Source organism: Aphelocoma coerulescens, chromosome 9 (genome assembly GCF_041296385.1).
Source record: "Aphelocoma coerulescens isolate FSJ_1873_10779 chromosome 9, UR_Acoe_1.0, whole genome shotgun sequence".
Classification (NCBI taxonomy): domain Eukaryota; kingdom Metazoa; phylum Chordata; class Aves; order Passeriformes; family Corvidae; genus Aphelocoma; species Aphelocoma coerulescens.
The window spans coordinates 1,423,619-1,445,133 of record NC_091023.1 but is presented as its reverse complement, the minus strand read 5'-3'; the positions used below and the strand labels follow the sequence as shown (position 1 = coordinate 1,445,133).

The following is a 21,515-nucleotide window of genomic DNA, read 5'->3' as shown; positions in this document are numbered from 1 at the left end:
ATTTTTAATCATCTTTCACCCATTCATCCACTTAATTTCTTATGTGGACTGTTTTAATACTCAACTAAATTTTCAGAAGCAGGATTTTCCCATAGTCTTGTTTTACACCATCAATGATTTGAAGGCTTAATGGCTACTCTAAAGGACTTTTCACAGGGAGAAGTGGCTCCAAATAATTATGAAATAGCTGCTGCTGCACTACATCTTCGGATGGATAATTTCACAGCTTGCTAAGAATGTTTTTCTGTAGTCTATCCTAGCATATTTGAGGCAGTTAATTTCAACAGTTTTAAGAAAACAAACCTCCTGCAGTAGATCCTCCACAGAATGGTTGAATCGATCCACAAATTCATCAATAAGCTGGCTGTGGGCTATGTCAACTCTGTTCTGGATGGTGTATTCCTCACTGCAGAGGATGCTGTAGGTTTTGCTGCAGGCTTCCAGAACATCTGATTCCACATGCTTTTCCACAACAAACTTAATCTGCTTCAGTAAGGCATCCAGATGCTGCAGAGCAGAAAAGAACTTCAGCTTTCCCCTCACCAGGACAATGGCGCTGAGCAAGGCCAGCGCCAGAACTGCCAGAGCAGCTGTGGCACTGGGGGGCTGAACAGTGGGCACACCTGAGAGCAGCCACACTTCCTGCCCAAGGCACCATACCTTTTCCATCCTGCCTAAGGCACCATACCTTTTCCATCCTGCCTGTGCTGTAGATTTCCAGATCAAAGTACTGAGGGATCTGCAGGAGGTTTGCAACCTTCTCGGCGTCAGCGGAATACTGGAACATCATGGAAACAAAACAAGCAACAGGGAAGTAAAAATAAACTCCTGCACTACAGAATGAGAAAGTTTAAAGACAGCTGTAAATCCCAGTGAAAGATTTATTTTGTTGAAAACTGTACCTTTGATAGCAGCATGGGAAGTGCAATAATGAAATGCTCAGTCAATTTATTTCTGTCGTCTATCTGAGTTTTTCTTTCTTTTGCTGTCAAGACCTGGAAGTGATCAAACATAACTACAGTAAATACAGTTTCTGCATATAGCATTCATTAACTTTTCTAAACATTGTATTACAAACAAAACTCCATGCAAGTGTATTTTTAATAAATCAAAAGAGGAGGGAATAAAAAACTCAAAACACATTTGGGCTGAAGAGTGATTAAGTGGGAGGACTGTGTGTCCTAAGAAGCTGTGATTGAAAAGAAAAATACCATATCACCCAACATGACATTGTCTCCACACATCAGCATCTTTTTAGGATTGAAATTCAAATATAACCCAAGTCATTGGAAGTTTTGCTATTGCTTCCAAGTGTACTGAGCTCTGGCTTTCACACATTAAACCAATGTTAATGTAAGACCTCAGGGCAAACTGAAGTATAATTAGGTAAACCAAAACCAAACCACACTGTAGCAGTGATTTTCATTAGCAGATTCATGGCCTGTTCTCTAAACTGGAATGGAATTCTCAGTGAGAATGTACATCCAAGTTCACAGGGAGGTACTGAAGCACTAATGCTGTCAGAGCAAAACCCCCTTGAAACAGTGACCAGAGACACAATAGTCAAACCAGTATGCTTCATCAAAGCTTAATCTGGCTTCAGGAAAGGAAAGAATACTTTTGAAAACAAATAATGATAATAAAATACTCAAGTTAGCTAATGATTCACATAGAGCCAATCAGCCATTCTGCACAGTAAGGGTTACAAGCTAAAGTCAGAGGAGAAACTATTTCACAAGAAGGTGAGTGCTTAATTAGAAATCTGCTCCTGTTTCAACTCAGAGAAGAAGTTGGAGGGATTGTGAGACAGGACAAATCTCCAGAGACAAGGCAGAGATCCCTGCACTTACCATCCCACAGCTCATGGTCTAACTGAAAAGAAGCAAAAGCTAAGAGTCACCCCTACATGGCTCTGCAAGGGAGGAGGAGCAGCTGGACACAAGGCATGTGCTTGGGTGCCAGGCCCTGTGTCAGCAGGAACCCAAAACAGCCGTGGAAGTGGGGGGGGATGGATCAGTAACCAGGACAAGACACCACTTGCACAGTGCACGGTGCAGGGATGGCCCCAGAGCAGCCTCAGCCCCTGCACACCCACCAGGGCAGCACCAGCCAAGCTCAGAGCAGTGCAAACCCAGGCAAGAATGCCAGCCCTGACAGCCCAGTTGTGTTCTGGGGACCAAATCCTGCTGTTCCCTGGCACTGGGAATCGATCTGGGTCCCCAGCATGACTTCCAGGCTCTTTTGACCATCCTTCAGAAGGTGAAATTTGCTTTACTGATGTATTTTCTTTAGCTCCAAATACAGACATTGAAAACTTAAGACTAAGCAATTTGCTGAACTTCAGTGAATGGAGCTGTAGATCTCTTGAGAAAGAGAAAATACCCAGAAAGTTAGTACTGACAGTATTTGGTGCTCCAAACAGAAAACACCAATGGGATTGCTTTTTTTTTTTTTTTTTTAATTTAAAGGTCACTTTGCCTGCTAGAAAGGTTTGCAGCTTGAGACTAAAAAGTTGTGCTTACAATACAGTTTTGGTAACAAAAGGTAAGATGTGCTTGTATAAATTTGAGTAAGTGCTCTCATGGATTCCCTCCTCAGCCCTGAAATGTTTTAATAAATTAGGAAGTCCTAAGAACATGCCTTATAAATTAAGGCACCTAAAGCATGTTTAAATTGATGGTTTCTTGGAGCTGTTCCTGGAATGCTGTTTCTGGACATGAGACTAATCTGCTTTGGCACATAAAAATTAAGAAGTTAAGTAACTGCATTATTTTAGCAATAGCAAATGCCAAGACCGTCTCCAAATTTCAACTTTATTAAATCTGTGGCTTTCTTTAACAAACTAGCTATGATTATTCAGAATGGATCCTAACAGAAGTACCATATGTTCATGCAGGTTTATTCCATTTTAGTCTATCCTAAATAATATGGGGACTACCAAAAATCAGGGGAGTATGTCTGAGAAGCTGAGACTGCTTTGGAACATGGATGCTATATTTATGGAGAATACAGCTGAAAGCCTGTTATTACCCTGACCCTATAACTTATACTGAAGTGTTTAAAACTGCATGTCCAGCCTTAGGAATGGCCTTCCACTGGTGCTCAAACAGTTGCTATAAAATGAACTGAAGAGGCAATCAGCCAGAATGTAAAGTTCTGAAATTCTTAGGGCACTCAGTGGAGGAGGCCAAAGAGGATGGATAAGGCCTAAAACCACAGACACACTCAGACTGGTCCCAGCCCCCCCTTCCTGCTCAAAGCAGAGCCAGCCCAGGGGTCACACTGGGAGGATCAGGGCTTTGATCAGTCAGGTCTCAAAAACTGCCAAGCACAGGAAGGACACCAACTCCCAGAACCTGTTCCAGTGCTAAACACCCTCACAATGAAGATCCTGTTGACTTTTCTGCAAATTTTATATCCATATTAGCAGCACATTCGTTTCATGGAAGACAGTCAGAGGTAGTCTGCTCTGCTCCTATACCTTCCACTCTAATCTAGTTTTAACATTACGGGCTGGAGATGTGGGTACATTACAAATGTAAGGCAAGGGTATGATTAAAAAAGACTTTTATGCTGTACATTTTTATTTCTTAACTTGCTAATGCAAACCCCAAAATCAAAGAGAAAACCAAACATGTCCAGAAAGAGAATTTCTAATATTTTTCTTAGAAGTGGTCAGATGAAACAGCAAACACCGATTAAAAAGCTCTACTGCAGAAGTGTCCCAATGTGGTGTTACAAATATCTTCCATGCTCTGGTGACAGCCAGGCAGCTGCAGCCCCACTCACCCTCTTGCCGGTGCCCCTGCCCACGGGGGGATGTGCCTCGGCAGCCTGGCGGATGGTGCACACCATGAGCTCGATCAGGGCGCTCTCCTGCCGGTCCGACATCGCTGCGGGGAGAACTGGGCATCACTGGGGGCAGCACAGAGCCACGGGACAGGGCTGGGACAGCAGGGAACACCCAGCAGCAACAGGGGAACACCCAGCAATAGGGGAACAGACAGCAGCAACAGGGGAACACCCAGCAGCAACAGGGGAACACAAAGCAACAGGGGAACACCCAGCAGCAACAGGGGAGCACACAGCAATAGGGGAACAGGCAGCAACAGGGGAACACCCAGCAATAGGGGAACACCCAGCAGCAACAGGGGAACACCCAGCAGCAACAGAGGAACAGACAGCAGCAATAGGGGAGCACACAGAAGCAACAGGGGAACAGACAACAACAGGGGAACAGGCAGCAACAGGGGAACACCCAGCAGCAACAGGGGAACAGGCAGCAGCAACAGGGGAACACACAGCAACAGGGGAACACCCAGCAATAGGGGAACACCCAGCAGCAACAGGGGAACAGACAGCAGCAATAGGGGAACACCCAGCAGCAACAGGGGAGCACACAGAAGCAACAGGGGAACAGACAGCAGGAACAGGGGAACACCCAGCAGCAACAGGGGAACTGACAGCAGCAACAGGGGAACACACAGCAGCAGTAGAGGAACACACAGCAGCAGTAGAGGAACACACAGCAGCAGTAGAGGAACACACAGGAGCAGTAGGGGAACACTCAGCAGCAGTAGAGGAACACACAGCAGCAGCAGGGGAACACACAGCAACAGGGGAACACAGCAGCACAGATCACCACACACAAGGTACTTTGTCACATTTATGGAGGCTTTCCTGCCTCCTCTTTAATTTGCCATTCACATAATCTCAAAATGGACATGGCAGAAGTGAAAGAAGCCCAGAGAAATGTAGGCTGGAGAAAAGGATCACTGAAGGGGAACATAAGGAAGATCTACAAAATAAGGGAGTGTCATAGAGGACAAACAGCGACAGATGATTGCACTGTCCTTTCCTCATAAACCCTCTGCTCTTTGGCAAGTGCTTTTGCTCATATTTGGAGGATCAAACCACACAAGGCTACACAGAAACAAGGAAGCAAAGTGCCTAATTTCCTAAGGAAATTACCCTATAAACACCCCCACCACTGCAGCAGGTGCGTACCAAAAGATCAGCTTTTGAAGCATGGACATGATGAGCACACCTTGCCAGGAACATTGATTTTCAACCACCTAAGCCTTGTGAAGGTCCCTGAAGCAGGAGAATCCTCAGGAATTATAAAGGATCTTGAATGACACTCATTACCCTTGGGAACACCTTGCCCCCAGCCTCCCTGGCTATTTTGTGCACACAGGTCTATTACTAGCAAAAGGAAATCTGAAACTAATGGTGAAAGAATCCCCCTTTGTTTTTTCTCTTGAGAATTCATTATGTGTTGTGCCTGGAAAAGCCCCATATTTAACTAACATCACCTGAAGTGCTTGTTTATTCAAAATTGTATTAGCTATTTAATTTACTGAAATAGTTATTTAAACATTCAGACAAAATGAAGTCTTAGCCTTTAATATTAGGGACAGTACAGCAGACTTGAGAAAAAAAAACCCTCCAGAGTACAAATAAAAAGAAAAATAGAGTACAAATTGCTGCTTCTTAATGGAAGTACATTAAAAATGGATTAACCCAAAATCTTCAAATATGCTTTCCAAACAAAGCACAACATAAAAAGATGTTTCATTATGGGTGGCAGAGGTATTTAAGGAATAATTAACAATACTCTGCAATATCAAGGAAGTAAGGGTTAAGCCAATACCTTCTTCTCCTTGGACTGGCTCCTCCAAGAGCAATTCTGTCATACATTCCCAGTCTTTCAGCAGTTCTTGAGAGCTCTCCCACAAGCTGTCCACCAAATAGGCAGCATGTTCATGCAACTAGAAAATCCAAAGCAATCATCAGTACAGCACTTGGTATAAGCACCAGTTCTTGAACTTTCACAATCATGTGGCCACAGAGAGTGTCCTGGGCACGTATCTTACATTAACTGGAAGATCATTCAGTTTGAAACTAACTTGGGAAGGTTTTCTCCCAGCTGAATGATACCAGTGCAATGGGGTTATGTTTTAACAGAAAATGGAATAAAACCAAACTGAGCTTCTATTGCACAAAGCTGCTTGTTTGTGAAATATTCCCAGAGTTTTGACCCAGAAGCTGTAAACTTACCTTTCCTCACTTTCTCACTGCATTACAAAAAGGTGAGATGGTGAGACATGGGAGTTGTAATGTACGTGTTTTGAACAAGCATTTGGTTTTCATACATGCTGCTATGTGCTCAGAAAAAAGGAGCAAAAACCCTGATGATTTCAGGGGGTATAGATTTAACACTAACTTTAACTGCAAAAAATGTTTTTATGTAAATTAACACAACTGTTGTAAAGTGAGAAAAATAATCCATAGGCTTCTGCTGTTTTCTAAACTCATCTTTAACTACTACCAACAAGTATCAAGCACAACACGCAGTTTGTGCTTGCCAGTGACTGATTCCTCAGCTGGAAAACATCCAAGTGCAGAGAAGGAGGTGTCAGTCCATTCCCCTCCTCTCTTTCTGCCAGCTTTGGGCAAAATGTCATGGAGTTACTGCTGCTGGGCAAGGTTCCCTCCCTTGAATGCAGCCCCAGGCTGCAGTGCTAACTTGTCCTACACACCTGAAAACTCCCAGCTCTCAAACTCTTTACTAACACTGCAGCCAGGATATTCTGCTTGCTTCCGACAGACTCTCAAAAACAACAATAACAAAAACTGGCCCTGAGAGCAAAGTGACCTTCAGGGAGCAGCAGGGGAGGCACTTTGCTGATCTTGGCTTAGGGAGTGCAGCAGAGTTTCTTTGCTCCTCAGGACAGGCAAGGTCAGTGCTCACTAACTCCAATCACACACACTCACATCTAAGGTGTCTGCACTGTAAATCACAAAGGACTTTACAAGTTTTAAAGAAGCTGGAACTAAAAATCCATTCAGGTGGCAGATGGAAGGCTCACACAGGTAGTGATATCTCATCCAGATTAATTTGTAGGTTTATGAGGTGTTTCTAAAAAACAACACTGTACTGAAATTTTGTCCTTCCTTCTCAGCAACTCTGAGTGTTTCTTTTCATTCTCTTAGTCATGTCTCTTGTTCAAGGCTTCATTAGAATTAAAATAACCAACTGTAATATCTTTCCTTTTGCTTTTTACCCAAAATATACTACCCTCCCTTCTCTAGAGAAACATTTCTGTCATTCCTTTCTTTCAGTCTATTTATTATCAAATCAAATGTATAATTTTGAACTTTTCCCCCTCTATCTTCAGAATGTCCTGTACCTGACAGCATCTTCTCAGATTTTCCTCCCTCCACTGCCATTCCCCACCTGAATTACTACATGTACCATACAATTTCCCATAGATGCTGTCTCTATAAATCATGGGCACAATCCCACCCTGGATGTGTTCATCAAACACTTCATGTCACTATATCTATGTTTGCTGCCCTCATCCTCCAAGGTTTCCAAGATGCACCTGCATAAAGCCCTGAAAGACCTCATCTCATATCTCATCTCATATCTCATCTCATATCTCATCTCATATCTCATCTCATATCTCATCTCATCTCATCTCATCTCACAGCTGACTCTGCTCTGAGCTAAGGACCCTCAGGTTCTTTGCACTCTTGAGTTCATCCATAATTCTGATCACAATTGGAGATAGTATGCAATTTGTGTTCTGTCCTGGTTCAAATTATTTTACTCCACAAAGAACAACTCCAGAAGTATTCTCCTTGCAAAGAACCATTTACATTTGTGTGCAGCAATGCACCCTGGCAGCCACCACAGCACCAGCAATGCAGTGTGAGTACAGTGGGCACATGCACGAGCTAAATAAACCATGAAGATTTTCAGATCAATTTGCTCAATGGACAAGGAAAAGGAGGGGCAGGGAAAAGTGCATACAGTATTTCTGAAAATATAAAGAACATATGGAAAAGAAAGACAATTTATTACTGTATGTTGATAAATCACTACTTAAGTTCCAGGTTTTATTAAACATTTAAAGGTTAAAAATGACTTTTTTACCTCACTTTCAAGAAAGAAAAGAACCAACATTCTGATAAGGTTTCCATTTGGGCTATTTCGACCCCTCCTCTTTGCTAGAGCCTCTTCAGCTTGGGGATCATGTCTGCTGAACAGCCTGAAAATAAGCAGAAGGAGCTCATGGCTATCACAACAATTCTCATTTCTGCAAGAATATGATGAGCATTCATTCTTGACACAGTAAATTTGTTCATAAAACAGTGCAAGTATCTCGAGCTATTTCTTTCAAGGGAAAGAGGGCATGACCTCTGCCTGTCTGAAGAGATGAATTTATCTTCAGAGTCTCTGGTTTCACAAGGCTGGAAGAATTTCACACAGGAAAAAGCTCTCCAAAATCTACTTATATTGAAAGTTTTGCACAGTTTTAAATATTTGCATCACTTGTACAGTTTTGAATTTATAACTTACCCAGTCTTACAGTGCTCCAAGAGCTAAGGTTGCATCACTCCAGCTGGGCCATGGTACAAACTAACCTGATACCCATCAAACAACCAACCTCAGGTACCAGGAGCAGCATCAAGGATAAAACCAGCTCCTGCTCATTATTTGGGGTTTCACAGGTAGGTGACACACTGCACTGAGTTCCCTGATGCATGGCCCATCCCAAACCCCTGCTCACATTTTCCAAGAGACCTCAGATGTGCCAGTATTGCAGTCACAGCAATGCCTGTTTTGCTTTGAGAAGTTTGAAAGTTGTTCCTGGCTTTTACAGTGAAACCCAAAGCAGATTAATACAGGAAACACAGAATTGTGATTTCACTGCTGTAATTCACTGAAGAGAAGGACGAGTTGCACACAAATGCTGTATTTTAGTTAAAAACATCACCTCATCCCCCTGCTTATCTTAACAGATAAGCAATGAGCACCTCTGCAGGTGCTGAGATACCTTACAAGCTGCCCCTCAGGGCTGAGCCAGTGATCCTCTGTATTTGGTGATCCTTTATATCCTCTGTACTATTTGCTTTCCTTTGCTAAGCACAGAGAGCAAGTGTGATGATTATCACGGAGCAAGTGATAGTGAAATGCATTAAATTATAAATAAATCACACCTCAAGCCCCTCAAATAGATTCTAACTTATTTAACTGGAAATTTTCTTTGCAGAAACCAAGACAACATTAGGTAAGAATGGGACAATCTTGTCTCCAGGCTGTTAGCTTTGAGACACATTTACAGAAGGCAGCTTCATACCTTGTAAAAGAAGTCAGAATGAAGTTTATTCTTTATCCTAAGTGCACTTTATATGTCCTTATTTACCTTTGAGGCATTTTGCAAAAGTATTTTGTCATGTGTTGATTAATAAAGGAATTTTTGTATATATTTTTAAAGAGAACCTAACCCTTTCCAATAACTAGTAAAATGTCTTGTAGCTGATGGAAATCTGCACATATATTCTTTGAAACAGATAGTGCTTGATCACAAAGCTGGAATTCCAAAAATCCACCAATGAAAGCGTACAATTACAATGTGGACTTGTAAATCCCTAATAAACCATAGAAAATTAGAGCACTGTAAAGAAAAACAGATGTTTTTGTGTATTTTTGCCTACCTGTATCTCAGCATGAAAAATCAGATAATCTGGGTTCTGATATAAATCCTCTATACATATAATACAAAACTCTAATGTCACAACCGATGAGGGGAAAAAATCAAATTCCTGCTGAAAGATTTTTAACTGCAAACAACAAAAAGAAGAGGAGAACTCCTATGATGTGGCAATGCCCTGGTCACAGTTACTAAGGGGGTGTGACTCACATTCATGGAAAAGCTGGCTCATGTCCTTTGGCACAGTGAGGACATGAGAGATGTAACCATAATGCAGTGTATTTTCAGGGGAAGGCAGTGAATTCATAAACAAATTTTGTAATTATTGCTACATAAAAACCTCCCAGGTTCACAACATTGAAGTAAACTGGCTTAATTCTTGGTAGAAATTATGACTGTTGATGTATCAGGTAGACCACCACTGACTACAGCCCAATATATGTATCTGATCACACCAGGAATTCATCAAGTGCTGCAAGACTTAAACCAACTTTAGAAGTTTATGCAGCCTTTGTATATTTAACCCTTGAGGAGTTAGGAAAAGTTATCTGAATTGTAGAGCAGGAAAAATGTGCATTTGGTTTCTTCAAGTCCTCAGGTCTTGTTTAAACAAGAGAATAAAATCTCTGGTTTAAATGAAATACCCGATTTGCTGAATTGGGATATTTCCCTCTACTCCTTCTTTGCTTTTTGACATTACCTCTCTAGGAAGCATTCAGAAATCTGGTCTTACTCCAGGGCAACGGATGACTTACTTTTTGTGGAGGAATTCCCCAGCTGCTACTGCCACAGGCCGGTGTGCTGAGTACACCAGGTGATAAACATTCTCACAGTCTTCATTGGACAGAGCCTCCTCGCTCCCACTGAAAGAGTCACAATAACACCTGAACTACAGCAGAGGTTTCATTTCCATCCCCTCACCTCCCACAGCTCACCTGGGACAGCTACAAGGTTGGCTCACTCCCCACAAAATCCTAAATGGTTGAACAAGGACTTCAAGGATCTTTGGTTCAACCTCAAAATACAGAGGTATTTAAAGGGCCTGTGAGACTGGAAGTTTCTCTGATTTCCTTCTCCCAGTTGTATCAATATAGAGATAAAATAATATTATGAAAAGATCAGAATCACTGCATACAAACCCTCCCCTGCTTATTCCTTAGTCCATCACACAAACTACAATGCACATACTGCAAGATGCCACACACTCATCAAACATCATAAAGTAAAAACCACAGAATCCCCTAGGTTGGGAAAGACCTCCATGCTCATGGAGTCCAACCATTAACCCTGGCCCTCTGTGTTCACCACTAATCCATGTCCCCAGGTGTAACACCCACCTCTGAACACTTCCAGGGAAGGGGATTCCATCACTTCCCTGGGCAGCCTGTCCCAGAATGTTAGCAAAAATGATAGAAAAATACCAGCACTGTCCCAGTCAGGATGTTACCTCCATCCCTGTTTAGCTGGCATCCATCAGAACCATTTATGTAGCAGGACTGTAAATCATTTGGCTGCATATTATACACAATTTTAGTTGGTCATTCCCCATCAGGATTGCTCCAGACACCTTTTTGGAGTTCCTACTTGACAGAACATTTCCCTGAGCTCTTCAAGGTGACCCTGACTCTTCTGGTGCTGAATGCATTTAGCATTGCCTGTGCTTTCAACAGGCAACCAAAGAGAAAGCAGGAGCGGACAAAAAAAAGTGCACTGGTTAATTTTTGACCTTAAAACTTACTGTGTTCCCAAAAATTGCTAATGCAGGGAAGAGATGTGCTCTACACATCATTTCTGATCATATTAGTTATATTTACTTTAAAAATAAAACAGTAGATGCAAGATTTCATTTCTTGCTAATATTACAAGGCTAATCTATTTAAAACAGAGTCACCCATAAATAAAAAGCTGAAGTCTAGACTTCTCTACTAAGGAAAGGCTAGTGCAATCTTTTGTCCAAATTCTGCATGTCCAAAAACATTCTTCAAAGTAGAGCCACTGGATATAAAGTATGAAGCAAAAATTCTATGCATCTGCTTGTAAACCAGATGTTCTTTACTACAGCTTTTAATAGATACATATAAAAGCCTAGCAGTGCCCCTCCAGGTGCACACACTCATGAGGCTGCTGGGGACAGGCTGGTTCCACATCAGCACATGGGAGGATTTCTGACGTGATCCTTACCTCAGGGGAGCCATTGCATCCCCACATGGAAAAGCCTGGCAGCAGGTGTCTTACCATGTGACTGTTTTCAGCTGTGCCAGGAAATCAATCAACTCTCCCTGCACTGGATCTGTGTTACTGCTGCAGTTATTCTAGCAAGAGTAACCCACAGACACTCGATTTGGGAGGATAGTTGTTCTGCCCTTGGCAAAAGGTAGAAATGCCCTTTGGCATTCTTCCACACAATGGGTGCACTAATGGCTCCAAAACATCCACACATTTTTACACTTTGCCTCCTATATTCCCACGAAATGAAATATCTTACTTGAGCTTCATGTCTGTATTATATGTTCAGTCCAACTTCATACTAAGTGTAAAGTAACACATTCACTTCAATACACAAGCAAAGCACTCAAGTCACTCAAATGTTCCTGGTTTAGGTGATTTTCCAAGGGAATGCAGGGGTTTGGAGCAGCACTCACTGGAGGATGAGCGTGACCAATCGAATGGCTTCCACAGCGACATCGTACTCCTTGTCCAGGGTCATGGACACAATGCGGTCCTGCAAGGCAACTCGGGGTCAGTGACAGGGCACAAACACAGCACAGCCAGCAGCTGGGAAATCCTAGAGATTGCAAAATAAATACTTCTGGAGAGAAAGATGTTCTGACTGCACCCTGACAAGGAGAGCCCCAATGTTTCACTGCACCCCTTAGCTGGGTGCTGCATGCGCAGTGCAACAACAGGAGCCAGTGCTTCAACAGTCCTTATCCTTGTGTGCTTGCCAGAAAGGGAGGCAGGAGACTTGGGAGTTACAGCACTGTTCTGGGCTGGGTTAATTTAACAGGTCTTTCCTGAAAAGTCACGTACTCAGGTTGGACACCAGCAGAAAAACTGCCTCACTTCATTCCCCTGAAACCAAATCATTTCAGAGGAAAGAATGCTGCATATATGGAAATATGGTGAAGGAAATCACACCTGAATTCATGCACCTGCAGATTGCCTGTAAAGTTGTGACCTCTTTCCTGTCTACATCTGAAGGTTTGAAGTAGATCTCAAGAATTACACTACAGAGCTTCTCCAGGAAAGTGGGGAATTCCATGGTTTGACTTCATGTTTTCCCATACTCTTTCCAGTGAAGACAAGCACATCATTTTCCTGTCAAATCAAATGATTTTCTAACTTCTAAGGACCCTGTAGTTATGAGAAGTCTTTTAAGGGTTTCTTTCTCCTTAGATTCCGTTTGCTTACTGGCAAAAATAGCTGTAATTGGTGTATGTTGTCCCTCCTATCTGGGGAGAATTTCCATCCAGCCATAAAAATGCAGTATGTCTCAGTGCTCTTTGCTTGACTGATCAAGTTACTGAAAAGAAATCAGGTCATCTGAAAATAAAACTTGATTTCTCTGGCTTAACTCGTTCAAGAAGGACTAGGTACTCTATGACATTTTGGGATATGAAAAAATAGAAATCAGGGACTGGGAAAGAAACAAGGGAAGTGTAAGGCAACAACAGTGAAAGTCACCAGAACAAACTAGAACAAAATAAAGGTTTTCACCTTTTTTCTCTACTATTCCATGCATTTATGGGCTGAAGGGGAACATCAAGCAACTGGTTTTTATTTCGATACAGAAATTTCAGATCAGTACTTAAAGAATGCATCGTGGCTGTCTCAGGTGTTACTTCCCAACAAAACCAGGTCAGCAGAGACTTTTTGTCACTGTGACTGAAGGAGCCTCTATCAATCACTATTAAGTTCCTGGGGAATTTGATACATGTCATGTAGCTGTAAACAGTTTAAAAGACTGTGAGAAGTCCATGAAGAGACCCAATGAAACAACTTGCCACACAGGACACTCTGTTATGAACAAGACAACAAAACTGCTGTCAACTTTTCCTAGGGTCCTGGCCAAGGAACAGCAATAACAGCACCAAGAACAGCCAGGTGTACTGATGTTAAATGCCTCAGTGGAATTTCATGTATTCCCTCAAAGTGTATCTTACACCCCAGGATACCTCGGGGAGGGAACTAGCTGCACACTGAGTGAGCACACAGGTGTAAAACTCCTGCATCTCTGAAAAAAGCCTGGAAGAGAGGGGATTTTCTCTCCTGCCCACAGAGCAGGCACAGAGCAGGAGGTACCCTCTGAATCTGGAGTCCTTTGGGACTTTGAAACCAACTGACGTGAGAAGGCTTCTTTATCCAAAAAGACCATTCTCTCAATTTCCCCCCAAAACATCAGGCTTAAAATAAACAGCACAGATGTGTCATTTTCTGCCTTGGGGCCAGCACCTCTGTGTGGTGGCATCTGCCAGCCAGGCCCCAAGAGCCTTCCCAGCAAGTCCTGCACACCTGGTGCCTCTGCAGGTGCAACTTCTGGGGCCGAGGAAGTTCCAACCCCCCTGCTCAATCTGCCCTTACAGAGATTCCCTGCACCACAGTGCAGCAGCAGAGCAGGGCACAGGCCTGTATTTCTGACTTGAAATTCTCAGTGTCTCTGAAGATCAGTTTCCATTCTTTACAGGGCTGTGAACAAGGCAGACTGAAGAGCCAACCTCTCCTTCTGCTCCCAGGCTGTGGAGACAGCACAGGGTCAGGGATGAGGGAGTCTGGCACTGACTGCAGGGGAGTTAATTCACAGCTTTTCCATATGGGGTCACTTAATGTCTGTGCCACACAGGGACTTCTTGATGGAAAACAAAAGTCTTCTCTTTGATGGACAAATTTTTGTTTTGATGGACTAAGCTTACTTTCCAGCATATCACCTACTCTTAGAAACACAAGTGCTGGAAAGAACAGGCATTTTTCCTTTGAAAAAGGGACAGGATCACATCCTTGTCACAGCTCTCTGGAAGGTGGTGAAATATTAACACCCCAGCACAAGGCACTCTGGATCAAATTAATTTATTCTTTTAACAGCTAGAAGACCTCTAGAGAGATTTTCCTCAGTTTGAATGGATTGAACTGAACACAGCTGAACTGTGCAGGTCGATTAAATTCTGATGAAGAAATATAAATAAGCAGCCATGGAAGTGAAAATGGCAGTTAGGTCAATTATTTCTCAGAGGTGGTGGTAGAGTCTGTGGCAGCAAGACATTTAGCTGATGTATCAGGGATTCAAAAAGCATTAATTTGGAACTTTGCTCCATCCTGGTGCCAAAGGCCACATCCCTGACAGCACAGCTGTAAATCCAAGTGCAGGCATTTGGGCCATGCCAGCTTTTTTTTCCTCTTGATGTGGCAGAAACTGAAACTGATTAATCATTCTGTTAAACAAATCTGTTCTCTAGGCTCACAGAGACTTTGAGCACACCTTTTCTTCTTATTTATTTCATAATTATACAGATTTCTGTAGTAAAACCAGCTTTAATGGGACAGAAGAAAGATGAATTCCTAACAGGGCTCCCTTTCCTCTGAACCTCTCTGACAGCAATGAAAATTCCTTGTACCATCCCAAGCTAAGCAGCAATGCACAGGCTAACCAAGCTTCCTTTAAGGGAATTGTCTGTGCTGTGAAAAGCAGGATGTATTTAGAGGTTTCATGTCCTTGTAGTTTTCTGGAGAACATTACTGAATAACTATTGCCCAAAGTGTCTCCAGTTGTCCTGCAAGTTTTGCTGATGGGACAGGTTCAGCCTCAAAGCAGTCTTTTCCCTTACAAATTATGGGATCCTGGCAAAGCAGCATCCAGCACATTTTCCACTAAAGAGAAGTAGATAAAAGCACACAAGAGCTTTAGTGGCCTGTTTAAAAATAAATGGAATTACAGAAGCAGCAAATACAAACAAACAAAACTAAAGTGTGCACAGAGGAAACAGGAAAAGCAGCAGAGTTGGAAGGTCCATTTTTCTGGTGGCCCTGTGAGGATAAAGCAAACCAGACTCAGGAGACATTAGAGAAGCAGTCTGAGGTCTGAACCTGTTTGCCAGGTTCTCTCCTGTGAGAGGAAACTTGGTCTTTACAGCAACAGTCCCAGAAACTGGCTTTATAAAATTAGAAGAATGCAGGCCCTTAAGTGGTCTCACAAAATGATCCAGTTTTATCTCCTACTTTAGTCAACTACACTTTGTTCATTCCAAGCAGATATTTATTTAATCTGCCCTTTAAGACTGTTATATTAAATGTTACCTTAAAAGAGTCTGCTCTATTATATAATCATCATTTTGGAAAAAAGCCCTCCTCAATACCTAGGCTTTACTGCAGGTTAAGCATCTTTTTTCTGCATTTCAAGTGAATGTGGTAAAAGGCTGATCATCATGTTTTTATAAATTGTTTACATACAGGAAAAATACGACAAATTTTCTAATTTTTTTGCTTTCTAGATCAAACTGGAGGAATTAATTGTGAAATGGTAGACAAAGCCAGTGAAGCAGCATAAAAATCTACAGGGAGAAGTTTAAGTCTTGTGCACAGTATTTATAAATATTTAAACCGCCACTTTTCTAAACAGAACTTTTTATCAGCATTATAATAATGATTTAAGTTAAAATAAACCAGTTTCTTTTCCAAACAAATTTTTTTCATCAGCATTCTAATAAAGACTTAAAGGAGATAAATGAGTTTTTCCTTGGGCTAGCCTTTCCCACAGCAGTGTGTTGTGCAGAACACAGAAGCCATGGGGAGAGGTAGCAGCTGACGTGGTGGCAGTGCCTGAACACTCCTCACCAGGCATCCAAACAGGAGCAGGGACAGTGCTTCCACACCCATCTCTCCAGACAGTTCACTTGTAAAATAAAGCAGCCAGACCACAAAGTGAATTAACAGCCACATTCTTACCCAGATACCAAGCAAAAAGTTTGTGCTAATAAAAACCCCCTGAAATATCCCCCTGGCACTGCTCTCCTGAAGGCCCAATCCAGCTCAGGGGGTTTAGAAGCAAAATGTGAACTCCTGCTCTGCAGCAAGGCCAGTTCACTGTGTGGAGGACTGTGATGCACATCCAAGTGCCTCCCTCTCCAAACACAAGCCCTTATTGAGCTAAAAAAAGCTGTGTAGCAAACAATCTATTGTTATTGGCTGCTACTTTCAGCTATATTTTAGATTGTGTAAGTATACATCCTTTAAATTCAATAAATCTAAAATTAAATAAGTACAGGCAGATTGAATAATGACAATATATAAGCTATCAGTAATACATACAGACAAATAATCATCCTGGTTAAGTCTGACAAATCTTCCCAGATAAACCCTGTGAAATGAATTTGGCTTCATTTCAGCATTCAGTAACACAGTTTTAGTAGTGCAGTTACAAGCCTTGTCACAAACTAATGAGTTTATTTTTAATAGACATGACCCAAAGACCTGAACAGGATGATGATACTTTTACTTTCTGTCCTCCTTCCAAAAACTGTATTTCCTCTTACCTTGAATCTATTAGTGAACAGCTCCAGTTTGGGAAACAACTCTCTGTTGGTATACAGACTCTGAAGAGCTTTCAAACACTTCAACCTCACTTCACCTTGCTAAATAAAACACACCAAGATTAGCTGTCAGAATACTGTAACCAAATGCACATGAATATTAAAAAACATAATACTGTAATTTGTTTAATGTACATTTAAAATTTTATGCAAATGACCAAAGCCAATTTGCAATTCAGCTAAAAACCAAAACCCACATGCAGTCACCCACAATGTTAAATTTCTTCCTATTTGCATACAGAAAGAATTAATGTGCCATCACTTACATGTCTGTTAGTGCTTCCCTTTCAAGTGACTCCCCAAAAAGATAAAGAATGTAGCAAGTAAATCCAAAATAAAGATGTAGGATCTCCAGGTGGTTGGTGCAGGCAGTGTGGCTGTTTGTCCTCAGGAAGGAGCCCACAGGCACCTCATGACTGACAGCTCATGTTCACAATCAGTGCACAAGGGCTCAAAATGACTGGGCACGGGCTCAGCAACTCAACTAACTTCGAGGGCAGGGACACAGGGAACACACATTGCATTTGTTAGCCCCAAAAGTTTTACATTCCATCCCTCACAACAGGACAGCACAGGCTGAAGGATGCAAAAGGTCTGAGAGACCCTCCAGTGGGGAGAGGGCAGCTGCCACAGGAACAACACATCTGAGCCACAGCCCGAGGAGCCCGTGGGAAGAGGGGTGGTTGTGTCCCTGTGCCTGAGCTGTGCTGGTGGCTGCAGCTCATTCCCAGCTGCCCTTCAGCTGGGGATTGCTTTGGTCAGCTGGGCTGCAGGCAGGAAATGTGGGTGTCATGGGACAGGGCCTTCTGTGTCCTACAGGAACACTGCTGATGAAGAGAGGGACTGGATCCTCTGTGCTGCAGCTGGACAACTCAACTGCACCATCTTGGCAAACTAGGTATTCTTGTTGAAAAATATTTGTGGATAGCAAAAAGGTTATAAATGCAAATCTACTCAAATATGATCTGTAGAGTTCACTGCAGTGTCAATTTACTTTTATGAAAGTGAAGACACTACCAAGTCTAAGGCCTTAAGCTGCTCAAGAACTAAAATGAACCATTGAACTTCAAAAATAAAACTCCATACTCAGAGGGCTTCATTTCTGAAAGTGTCTATTCCAGAATCCAGTCTGTATTTAAAAAGTGCTCACACTAAAAACGGAAAGAACATTCACAGGCTGACATAAAAACAGAAGATATAAATCCCGACTTTAAAGTTTCTTTCCTCCTTCACATCTATTTCAAAAATTCAAATAGAAGACAAAAGCAGCACAGAAGTTGGATTTTCAGAAGAACTTCCATGAAGAACAACTGTTCCTGAAAAATCATCTCTCTATGTCCATGAGGAGTCTCTGAGCACTTGTGCTCTCTTCTAAGGCTCTTTTTGACTACCACTGCAGAGAAAGGCAGTGAGATGTAAGCTACATTTAAAGGGATCTATCATAAGATCTTTCAAGGTACAGAAAAGAACTTTCTTGAAGAAAAATTACATGGATGTGATCAACTGCTAAAAAAGCCCAAAGAAACGCTGCTTGACATTCTTTTTCAACAGCACCTGTGTGTGGCAGTACCAGAAATGGTGTCTCCTCTGGTGCTCATAATGCCCAGGATGTCTGGAGCCATCACTGCTCACAGGACATGAGCCTCTGATGGCCTCAGTGTACTGAGGGTACCCAGAGGGTCAGGATCAGGTTAGTTCTGGCCTGTGTGAACACTGCAAGGCACAGGGAGGCAGCAGCTTTAGTGACAGCTGCACTGGAGCCTGTCCCACCTGTGAGCTGACAGCCAAATGTTAAACTCACCCACAACTGCACCTGTGCACAACAGGCTCAGACTGTTTGAGCCCAAAGCCCTTGGAGATCTCCCCAGACTCCACGGATTGATGGTCCCAGAGTTCAGTCCAGGCCCTGAAGCCAGCAACTGGAGCCAGGCAGGCAGGAACCACACCCTGAGCACAGGCTCCTTGCATGGCTCCTTGCATGCCCTGCCAGGAGACTGCAGCCAGGCCCTAAGCAAAGCATCCTGGACCAGAGCTGAGGAGAAGGGACTGCAGGAGCAGGTGAGGAAGAGAGAGAGAAAGGTTGTGTTACACCTGGTGCCTCTGGCTGGGAGCAGGACCAGGAGATGCAGAGGCAAACCCTGGAAATGCCTGCCCCTTCTGGCAGAAGAATGATGAAGGGGGACTCTCTGTGTTTTCTAAACTCTTGGTCAAGGATGGAATTCACCTCATTGGAGAGGGAAGAGCTCCTGCACATCAGCTTGCTAATCCTGGTAAGAAGGTTTTAAAACCAAGTCAGTGGAGAGCAGTGGCAGGAACACCCTGGGAAGCCTAAAGAGCAGTGAGCTGGGCAGGAAGCAGAGAAGGGTATGGTGCAGGTTTGTGGGGATGCACTTCAGTCCAGACTGGGGAGCAGCAATGTGCCACAGACCCTCAACACACCACACACGAGATGGTTCTTGGTAACTGTGAGAATCATCCATCTCACAGGAGCTTTGAACACCCCAAACACCTCCTAGCAAGGAAGTAATTGGGTGGGAATGCTCAAGTTAGGATGATTCTTAAGAAACTTATGCCAGCATAAAAGCTGCAACCAGGGATGGACAGGGAGGACAGCAAGAGTCTTGGTAAACTAAGAGATTAATTTATTTAACTAATTAATTAAGTAATTAGGAGGTCAAGCACAAGAGGAACATCTGCTCCAGAGGACCCTGGGTTCATCCTTTCCACAGAAACAGACAAAAAGCAAAGTAAGAGGAATGCAAAGAAGGAAAAAAGCATTTCCTTCTGTGTTAGGAAGGTTTTAAGAACCGTGACTGTCCAGGTATCTAGAGACAATTATGGTTTCAAAACAGTTCCATGTGTCATTGAAGTAGGTGAAAATTAAGACTGAACAGTCTAATTTAACACTTTTATTTTCAAGAGGGTTTTTTTAATGCAATTATATAATAGTTTATACACTTTTAGTTTATGCTCCCAGATACACGAGAATGAAGAAGATGCTTAAAAGGAGAGAAAGGCAAAACTTGAAAGCCACATTCAAATGAGAATCTATAAAAACCAAAAAATCCCTATAGACATTTGTCTGAAATCTGGGAGACAGCATTAACATACAAAATGTAAGGATTTTTTAAATTAGAGAACTAACCTTCTGTATCCTGCCTCTGAAAGACTACACTGGACCTACCACAAAGAAGCTAAGAACTGTTCTCCCCTGTGGTTTAATTTGTATGTCTTCTGAAGCAGAATATGAAACTGCTCGAGAATCTCCTGCACTGCTGTCTCCTTTCTGCAGCAGCAAACTTCCACAGAAGTTAATCATTTTGGGGTGACTTCTGTTCATGTGAAGTGGAAACAGCTTATGGCTATTGCCTCAGCCTTCATTTTTAAATACCAATTATAGCAAAAATTATCTCCTGATCAAAGCAAAGCAAAACCAAGAAATTTGGGTACCAGCTGGCAGGTTTTTCAGGTGGTGCCAATGAAAACCACGCTGTTAAGGAATCTTGTACTTCTGGAGGCTTTGCATTTTCAGTTGGCTCTTACTCCATCTTTTTCCAATATATTCTTCCTATTGCACCTCCACCCTCCTTTCTGTGCCTCCCAAGATGTCTCTTTCTCTCCATTCTCTCCCTTTTCATCCTTTGACACCTGCCCCATTCTGCCTACAGTCTGTCTCACTCTGCACATGAACATCCACGACATCAATAAAACCCCACCACCTATCAGGTGGACTGGGACATTAAACACTTTAGTGATTTAAAGACTTGGAACCCCAAGGCACTTCTGTGGCCTGCAACAAAAAATCCTGCAAAGCAGAGGCAGGAGAGCAGTCTGATAGAATTCTGCTGTGCCTGGTCCAAATGGTCCAGTTTTTTACCCTAACACTGTAATCCAAAATTCCTCTGATATGAAAGAACATGTTAATTTTAAAAAACCTGAGGCATAAATATGTGTTAAGGCTGCAGGCAGATAACCAGACCCTGGCCTGAGGTTAAACTAGCTGAAGAAGATGTGAGAAAATACTGCACATGACATGAGAAATTGCTGGATGTGACAGGTGAGACTGTGAGATTCCACAGATGGGTGAAGAGAGTGATGTGAGAAATGGATGGACTTCAAAGACACTAGGAGGGGGCTGAGAGCTGAGAAGTGCAGCCCCACTACATTTCAGAGGTGCTACTTTGTGGAAATGTCCTACAAGGTTTAGAATGTGCTCCCAAAAATTCACTGCAATTATTCAAGGGATAACTTACTTAAATTACAAGTCCTAGTAAAACAAAGCCCTCCACACACCTAAAATCCTGATCCTCCAATCTCAGCTGACCTCCCCACTCGTTTGCTAACTTGAACAACACTGTCTCCCCCTGGAGCATGGCAGCTTGTGAGGCACAGCAATGTCACCACCAAGGGACACAGAGCAGCAGCTTTGTCC

At 42.7% G+C, this 21,515-nt stretch overlaps 1 protein-coding gene across 6 annotated transcripts in view; it reads right to left on the bottom strand.

The window, feature by feature from the left end:
• STAG1 (STAG1 cohesin complex component) overlaps positions 1-21,515 on the bottom strand; it is a 175,646-nt gene that overhangs the window by 37,539 nt on the left and 116,592 nt on the right. For all 6 annotated transcript variants that reach the window (XM_069024276.1, XM_069024271.1, XM_069024272.1 and 3 more), the window contains 9 exons: positions 17,027-17,125; positions 12,146-12,225; positions 10,259-10,366; positions 7,943-8,057; positions 5,654-5,771; positions 3,790-3,893; positions 903-995; positions 689-778; positions 304-507 (listed from right to left, as the gene is read on the bottom strand). In XM_069024276.1, coding sequence (XP_068880377.1) covers positions 304-507; positions 689-778; positions 903-995; positions 3,790-3,893; positions 5,654-5,771; positions 7,943-8,057; positions 10,259-10,366; positions 12,146-12,225; positions 17,027-17,125 — 1,011 coding nt within the window. The remainder of the gene's footprint in view (positions 1-303; positions 508-688; positions 779-902; positions 996-3,789; positions 3,894-5,653; positions 5,772-7,942; positions 8,058-10,258; positions 10,367-12,145; positions 12,226-17,026; positions 17,126-21,515) is intronic.